Raw genomic sequence first — 7,585 nt, 5'->3', positions numbered from 1 at the left:
CGCGCAGCACGGTCAGCCAGTCGACCGCCGCAGAGCCCGCCCCCTGACCGAGGACCAATCGAGAGGCCGGAAGGAAGGGCGGCGTGGCAAGCAACGCAAGCCAATAGGAAGCGGATCTTGGGGAGCCCAAGGGACCCCGAGCGGGAGGGAAAGGCCTGGCGAAGGGGGCAGGGCAGGGAACTAGGGGAAAGGTCGTGCACTGGAGGGAAGCGCGCCCGGAGTGGGGATCCTTCTGGTCCTATAAACCTTTCACAGTGTCCCCGGATCTACTGTCTCCCTCCAGATCCCCCACTTCTTTCCGACCTCTCCAAGTCGCGGGGCTGGTGTTCCCACTCCTCTGAGTCCGCTCGTGTCGGTCTCTCCACTCTCCATCCCCGTGTTCCTTGTCCCTTCCATATCCGTATCCTCCCCTGTTCGTGTCTTCACTTCATCTTCCTGTCGTCCCCACAGCCTCTCCACAACCTCTCCAAAAGCCCACGTCCCCTCCTGGCCCCTCCCCTCCCCGATGTCCCTGTTCCCATCCCAATCCATGTCACTCGTGTCACCACGTTCCCTATAGGTTTCATATCCTTGAGTCCTCCCTGAGCCTCTATGCAACCCCGTGCCTGCGTCCCCACGACCCCCAGAAAAGCACGCTGAACCGCGGCGCTAAAAAACAAAAAAAGCCGTTCCTTTATTCTGCCCCAGGCAGGCTGCGGTCACAGACACACGGGGAATCCTCTGATGGCGTCGGTGCTCTGCGTGATCATGTCTGCCAGTAGAAAGCAGACGCCTGGGGGGACGGGAGCGCGGGGCAGGGAGAGGAAGGTGGGCCCTGGGGCCGATGGCCAGGCGGGCCCCGAGGACTGAGGTTTTGGGGCTCCAAGGGGGCCTCTGCCAGGTCTGTGGGAGTCGGGAGTGTGCTGGGGAGTCCCTGAGAGGTCCCCGGGGTTTCCTGGAAGGGCAGCTGGGGAGCCTTCTGGGTAGCCTCCTCCACCCTGTTCCCGCTTTCCAGGTTACCAGCGAGAATTGAGAAGGGTAAGGCCAGCCACCCAGAAAAATAGGACCAGGAGAAGAAGACGTTGTTGTTCCACGCGCTCTTCACCGTGTAGCCTATCAAGGCTGTCAGCAGCAGCAGTCCTGGGCCCCGCCCAGCCGCCGTGTGAGCGGGGCCAAGTGGGGTTGCACCCAAGCCCCGCCCATTCGGACCCGCCCCTTCTGCCAGACCACGCCCATTCCTTCTCAGCCCCGCCTCTGGCCCTGGTCCCTTCCGGCGCCTCCGGTTTCTGAAAGCCATCTCGAGGCCCGCCCCCGCCTCGCGGCTTCTTCCAGCCCCGCCCCTTGAATTCCGGCCGCCTTCCCCAAGCCTCGCCCCTGGTACCCAGGCCCCTCGGTCACCCCGGGCCCGGCCCTGCCTGCGGGCCTGGGGCGGGCTGCGGTCTCACCGCCGAGGAAGAGGAAGGCGCTCGTGGTCTGGCCCCGCCGCGACTCGCCCTCGTGGCACCGAATCCACAGTCCCAACACCGTGCCCACCACGCCGAAGCCCGCCGCCAGCACCATGCACGCCGCTGTCACGGCCAGCGTGGCTGAGGAGAGCGGGCGCCTCAGCCCCCGCGGGGACCGCCCCCAGCCGCGACGGCTTCGGCCGCAACCGGAAGCCCTCCTGGCTCCTCCCCCCGCCCGGTACTTGGCCAGGAGTCCGGCTTCCCCGACCTGGAGGCAGGCGTTTGGACCGGGCCTTGGAGGCCACATCAGGACCTGCGGTTACTGCCGCTACGGGGATGGGAAGGGGTCCGGGGATAAGCCCACAAGCCTGGGGGAGGGGTTCGTGGCTGCCTCGGTCGAGGAGGGACAGCTGCATCTGAGCAGGAGGTGGAAGGGGCGGGCGCCTTGCCGCGGGCCCAGCTCTGTGTCCCGAGCCCTGGGGTGGGGGGGGGGTCTCAAGTGCCGTCTGACATCAGGGCGGGCCGAGCCTCCTCACTCTGGCAGGGGATGTTGGAGCAAATGCCGTGGTTGCATTCCTGCCACAGGCCACTGTGGCCCTCGTGTTGGCGAGTCCAGTAGTTGGTGGCCGCGGAGAGCACCATGAGGACGTTGGCCAAGAGGCTGAGCAGAATGCCTCCGCTCTGGAGGCTCCGCTTCACCCCCATGCCACTGAGGCTGCAGCCGGGGGGCCACAAGGGCAGGATGGGCCGAGGCCCTTCCCGCCCCAGGCCCCCAGCTTAGGAGCCCGCCTTCTCCCCACTTCTCCCCTCGCACTCCTGCCTGAGGCCCCTGCTTCTGGGGACCGGAAGACCCCCTCCTTCAGTTCCCCAGGTGCCCCAGGCCCCTCCCTCAACAACCCTGCCTGGGGACCCACAACCTCCTCCCTGTTCTCCTTACTGGGGACCCTGTGACTTCCCCTGAGAGGCCTCTGAGACCTTCACCACAGGCTTTGCTGTGAGCAACCTGTCTTCCCAGAGACCCTCCCACACAGCAGAATGCCCCTTCAGCCTGCTCAGTACCCTCCCCAGACACCCCTCCACATACACCCACCTGAGTGACTCACACCCAGGGCCCCAGGGCTCCTTAGATGAACAGAGCCCAGAGAGATGGGGGAGGGAGGCTGGGTCTCTGTGAGGCAGGGGATTCCAGAACCCCCTCCCCCAGTGATTGTTTAAAGGGATAATCACTCCCCCCACCATCAGTACACATACACCCCAGCAACTCTCAACCGAGTGACAGCTCAGAATCAGACAGCAGCTCTGGGGGCAGCTTGAGGGCCCTTACATGGTAGGCTGAGTCTTTCTTTTATTATTTTTTTTAGAGAGAGTGTCTCTCTCTCCCAGCCTGGAGTGCAGTGGCACCATTACAGCTCACTGCAGCTTTGAACTCCTGGGTTCCAGGAATCCTCCTGCCTTAGCCTCATGAGTAGCTACAGGCATGTGCCACCACGCCTGGCTAATTTTCTTAAGATTTTTTGTTGGGATGGGGTCTTGCTATGTTGCCCAAGCTGGTCTCAAACTCCTGGGCTCAAGCAATCCTCCTACCTCAGCCTCCCAAAATGCTGACATTATGGGTTTGAGCCATCACTCCCAGTCCTTTCTTAGAAACTTCTATTCCCTTGGTCAGGCACACTGTGGCTCACGCCTGTAATCCTAGCACTTTGGGAGGCTGAGGCGGGCGAATCACCTGAGGTCAGGAGTTTGAGACGAGTCTGACCAACAGGGCAAAATCCCATCTCTACTAAAAATACAAAAATTAGCCAGGCATGGTGGCTCAAGCCTGTAATCCCAGCACTTTGGGAGGACAAGGTGGGTGGATCACCTGAGGTCGGGAGTTCAAGGCCAGCCTGACCAACATGGTGAAACCCTGTCTCTACTAAAATTACAAAACTAGCCAGGTGTGGTGGTATATGCCTACAATCCCAGCTACTTGGGAGGCTGAGGCAAGAGAATCGCTTGAACCTGGGAGGCAGAGGTTGCGGCGAGCCAAGATCATGCCATTGCACTCCAGCCTGGGCAACAAGAGTGAAACTCTGTCTCAAAAAAAAGAAAAAAAAAAAAAAATACAAAAATTAGGTTAGCCAGGCATGAGGGTGGGTGCCTGTAATCCCAGCTATTTGGGAAGCTGAGGCAAGAGAATCACTTGAACCCAGGAAGTGGAGGTTGCAGTGAGCTGAAACCACACCATTGCATCCCAACAACAACAACAAAAAAAAAAAAAAAAAAAAAAAAGAAAGAAACTTCTTTTCCCTTGACATTCCAGGCACCCCAGAAGCTCTCCAGGTCCCCAGCTGTCTTACTGCAGACTCTGCTCCTCTGCCTTCTCCCCTTCACTTGTAAATCTGGGTATTCCTTGAAGCTCCACCCTGCACTCCCTTGCCAGGAAAGCCTCCTCACTGCCAAAGCTTCTGTGCTGCTTAATGCTCTCGCAGCCTCCCAAACTCCATCTCCAACCCAAGGTCTCTCCCCTGAGCCCCAGACTCAAGTTCTGCTCCTGGCTGCCCCTCAGGGCCTTAACAGTTAACCATATCCCAACTAAGCGTACTGTCTTCCACCATATGAGGGATGGCCCTGCCGTCCCATCCAGTTCATCGATCCCGACCCTTGGGCGCTGTCCTTGCCCTCTTCTTGCCTCTCACCCTGAAAAGCCTTGAGTCCTCAAGTCCTGCTCCTCCTGCCCTTGAATCTGTCTGGCTCATTCCCTCCTTTCCTGGTCCCAGGTCAGGCCTTGTCCTGTCTCACCTACTACATTGCCAGGTTCCTCCCTGACCTTCTGGCCTCCCTTCCATGTCTACAGGGGGGTCTTTCTGGCACCCAGGGCTGACACTGTCTCTCCCCTGCCCAGTTTTCTCCAAACTCCCCATCACGCGGGGGAGACAGTCCAGTGTGACATTAGAGGCCACAGCCCCCACCTGCCTCTCCCTCTTCCTTTTCAATCCCCTGTCACCTACATTCTATATCTTGACCATAAATTATCATTCTTTATCCCCACAAGACTCTTGACCTTTCTGTGCATCCATCTTTGGGTCCCTCTGCCTGGATATTTCCTTTTTCTGGACCTTAAGGAGCCCCTAAACATTCTCTCTCCGGAAAAGTCATCTCCATCCCTCCACAGGATGGTCAGTCTTGTTCCAGCGTCCTGCCTGCACTGGGCCTGCTGTCTGGCCTGTATTAGCTGCTTCTGGTCTGTAAGTGCCTCCTCCCCACTGCCTCACAGACTGAGCCCGTGGTGGGCAGGGTCTGGGTCTGGCCCGTGCCAGTGTCCCCAGCATGGAGAAATGTGCAAAGAGAACTGAGAGAGACTGAGTGCAAGGACTGACCGAGCTCTGGCAAGGGGGACGAAATCAGAGAGGGAGAGAGAAGGAAAGAGAGCCGGCTGAAGGGAGAAAGACACCAGGAGAAAGAAAAGCGCTGGAGAGGGCGAGAGTCCACACAGGTCGGCCCTGTTGCTGGGCAGGAGCGCCCTGGTGGTCGGCCTGGTGGGCGCTCACCTTACCTGGGTGCCTGGCATCACCCACCACGGAGCTGGCAGACGGTTCGCTTACGTCTTGGCAGAATTAATCTCAGAATAACCAGATTCCAGCCAAATTTTGTTGAATGAATGAAGAAACAGGAAGAATGGCTGGGGAGGGGCGGGACAGATGTGGGACCAGACTTTCCCAAGGCTCCGGATGAGGCCTTTGGAATACAGCGCTCAAAACTCATCTTGCCGTTCTTGCCTTCCACTCACAAGGTTTCATAGCCGGGCCTGGGGCCACCACAGTGAGCCCTTAGACTCAGGGAACCTGGGCGGTCAGAAAGCGTTTAAGCACTTACCCCCTGCCCTCCGTCCTCAGCGCCCCCAACTGGGCCCTCCCAAGCTCCCCGGGGCAGTGGGCAGGAGAGTCACCTGTGCAGAGCAAGAAGATAGTTGAGACCCAGCCCAGGTAGAAGGACCAGGAGAAGAAGGTCTGGATCTGGGGGTTCCGAGGCTGATCCCACCGCTCGCTGGTATACACCGCCATGGCCACCACCATGGAGAGGACTGGAGACAAGGACAAGAAAGACGGCTCAGTCCCTCGGCAGGACTTCGTTGACTCCCCATGCCCCAGTGCACTTCAGAGTCCTTACCTGCAGCAAAGGCTGTGATGGTTGAGATAAGGGGGCCTTGGCCGGGAGCAGACAATGAGGGGATGCAGGACAGGACCAAGAAGCTCACGGACACCAGGGCCCACAGGGCAGCCAGGATGCTGAAGCTCTGCGTCACGTGGATGTAGCCTGATCGGGGGGAGACCACTGAGCACCCATCTCCTCTGGCAACCCTCCCCCACCCCAGGACACACACTCCCCTTACCTGCTACGGGGTCCCCATGCCCATTTGGCCAGAGGCCCGAGTGAGCTGAGGTGTTGGGACCCTCAGCCACAAACCAGAAATCGGTGCTCAAAGCAGTCAGGCAGAAAATCAGGCCCAAGGAGCCCGTAAGCAGGGCCAGGGATCGGAAGGGCTCCATGGGGGTAAGCTCGGGGCTTCTGGGTCCTGGGGGAGGAAGAGGCTGCTGATCAGACTCTTGAATCGCAGAGAGGGGGAGGCTGTGCACTTGGACTCCTGGGTCCTCTGAGCTCAAGAAAGAGAGACCAGGAAGCAGTCTTGGGGCAGCAAGGGGTCCTGTGCTTTGTCAAATGAGGAGAGGCTGGTTTGGTTTCACACAGTTCCCGGTAGCTGACTCTTTTCACATACCCTCCCTTCCTGGATTGCACAGGCAACGTCCTCCCTCCCCTCCCCGGGGTCCGGTTCCCTCCTTCATGTGTGGTGGGGGAGGACACGGAGGGTGTCAGATCGTCAGTGGTTTGGGTGGTGGTTTAGAACTTGCCTCTGTCACAGGTTCTATGGCTCCCACCCGTGGAGCCCTCAACACCAAATAGAGGCTTCCAGGAAGAGGTGAGAGAGAGAGAGGCTTCGGGGCCCTGAGGTGGGAGGAAGCCAGCCAGGCTAGGGTTTGCGTTAAGTGGGTGGGGAGATGTGGCCAGAGGGGACAGCTGGGGATGTGTCATGCTTTCCTGTGGGTTCTGCAGTCTTCCATTCTGGGAGGGGAAGGCCCCAAGTCTAGGGTCTCTGCTAAAGGAGGGGGGCTTGGGAGTTAGAACTGCTGGGGCTTAAGGAGGAAGGAACTGGGGATCCGAACTCCAGGCCCTGAGGGAGGAAGGGGCAGGCAGAAGCTCAGAATCCTGGGCCCCAGTTTGGAACATATGCTAAGGACAGGTAAACAGCAGAGAATCACAATTCCGAAAGGTTTGCCGAGATGCAGGCACGCCCACATCCTCATCTGATTAGTGAATTCAGTGGTATCTCTGCTTGGGTGGGGGCTCCAGCCTGGTGGCCTTTATCACCAGGACTGGGGGCTTAGCGGGTGTGAGGGGACTTCAGTGCAAGGTTCTCCGGCCCTCCAAACGCTAGCTTCTTCCATCCACACCAACATCAGGTCCTGGCAACACTTCACCTGTGAGCAGGTATAAGGTGAAGGTGCCACAGCCCAGGAAGAAGGCCCAGGAAAACCTGAGCTCTGTGAAACAGGGTGATATGGTTAGGTTTTGTGTCCCTACCCAAATCTCATCTTGAATTGTATCCCCATAATTCATGCGTGTCTAGGTGGAGACCATGTGGAGGTAATTGAATCATGGGGACGGCTTCCCCCATGCTGTTCTCATGCTAGTGAGTGAGTTCTCACAGGACATGATGGTTTTTTAAGGGGCTCCTCCTGCCTTCACTTGGCACGTCTTCCTGCCACCCTGTAAAGAAGGTGCCTTACATCCCCTTGGCCTCCCACCATGACTGTAAGTTTCCTGAGGCCTCCTCAGCCATGCAGAACTGTGAATCAATTAAACCTCTTTCCTTTACAAATTATCCAGTCTGAGGCAGTTTGTGTGTGTGTGTGTGTGTGTGTGTGTGTGTGTGCGCGTGCATGCCACCTCACCTGGCTAATTTTGTATTTTTACTAGAGATGGGGTTTCTCCATGTTGGCAGTTCTTTTTTTTTTTTTTTTTTTTTTTTTTTTTTTGAGATGGAGTCTTGCGCTGTAGCCCAGGCTGGAGTGCAGTGGCACAATCTTGGCTCACTGCAACCTCTGCCTCCCGGATCCTGGTTC

General features: G+C 58.3%; 2 protein-coding genes across 3 annotated transcripts; both read right to left on the bottom strand.

Annotated features, from left to right (window-relative positions):
- Positions 1-649: 649 nt before the first annotated feature.
- CLDND2 (claudin domain containing 2) lies at positions 650-3,367 on the bottom strand. 2 transcript variants are annotated; one of them, XM_003944240.4, is made up of 4 exons: positions 1,961-3,367; positions 1,425-1,565; positions 1,000-1,119; positions 650-772 (listed from the first exon to the last, which is right to left on the bottom strand). In XM_003944240.4, exons 1-4 carry the CDS (start codon positions 2,127-2,129, stop codon positions 699-701), a joined length of 504 nt encoding a protein of 167 aa, XP_003944289.2. In that variant the 5' UTR covers positions 2,130-3,367; the 3' UTR covers positions 650-698. The 2 variants fall into 2 exon arrangements, with proteins under 2 accessions (XP_003944289.2, XP_010330430.2); XM_010332128.3 differs by lacking the exon at positions 1,961-3,367 and having other exon boundaries at positions 650-1,119; positions 1,425-1,899.
- A 1,665-nt stretch (positions 3,368-5,032) lies between these two features.
- On the bottom strand, positions 5,033-6,175 carry NKG7 (natural killer cell granule protein 7). The gene is made up of 4 exons (XM_003944236.4): positions 5,797-6,175; positions 5,574-5,720; positions 5,353-5,487; positions 5,033-5,248 (listed from the first exon to the last, which is right to left on the bottom strand). The coding sequence occupies exons 1-4, from the start codon at positions 5,951-5,953 to the stop codon at positions 5,190-5,192; spliced, it is 498 nt and encodes a 165-aa protein (XP_003944285.1). The 5' UTR covers positions 5,954-6,175; the 3' UTR covers positions 5,033-5,189.
- Between the last annotated feature and the right edge of the window lie 1,410 nt (positions 6,176-7,585).

The sequence above is a fragment of the Saimiri boliviensis genome, chromosome 14 (genome assembly GCF_048565385.1).
Source record: "Saimiri boliviensis isolate mSaiBol1 chromosome 14, mSaiBol1.pri, whole genome shotgun sequence".
In the NCBI taxonomy this organism is placed as follows: domain Eukaryota; kingdom Metazoa; phylum Chordata; class Mammalia; order Primates; family Cebidae; genus Saimiri; species Saimiri boliviensis.
Note: the sequence above shows the minus strand (reverse complement) of the source record. Positions and strands in the feature narration are given on the sequence as shown.

Bases quoted from the DNA above. Each gene is read 5' to 3' on its own strand.
- NKG7 (XM_003944236.4), bottom strand. From the start codon at position 5,953: ATGGAGCCCTTCCGATCCCTGGCCCTGCTTACGGGCTCCTTGGGCCTG. The intron at 5,488-5,573 runs GTAAGGACTCTG...CCTTGTCTCCAG, and splicing joins CATCACAGCCTTTGCTGCAG to TCCTCTCCATGGTGGTGGCC. The intron at 5,249-5,352 runs GTGACTCTCCTG...CTGACCGCCCAG, and splicing joins TATCTTCTTGCTCTGCACAG to GTTCCCTGAGTCTAAGGGCT.
- CLDND2 (XM_010332128.3), bottom strand. From the start codon at position 1,731: ATGTGGCCTCCAAGGCCCGGTCCAAACGCCTGCCTCCAGGTCGGGGAA. The intron at 1,120-1,424 runs GTGAGACCGCAG...GGCGGGGCCCAG, and splicing joins CGCCTTCCTCTTCCTCGGCG to GACTGCTGCTGCTGACAGCC.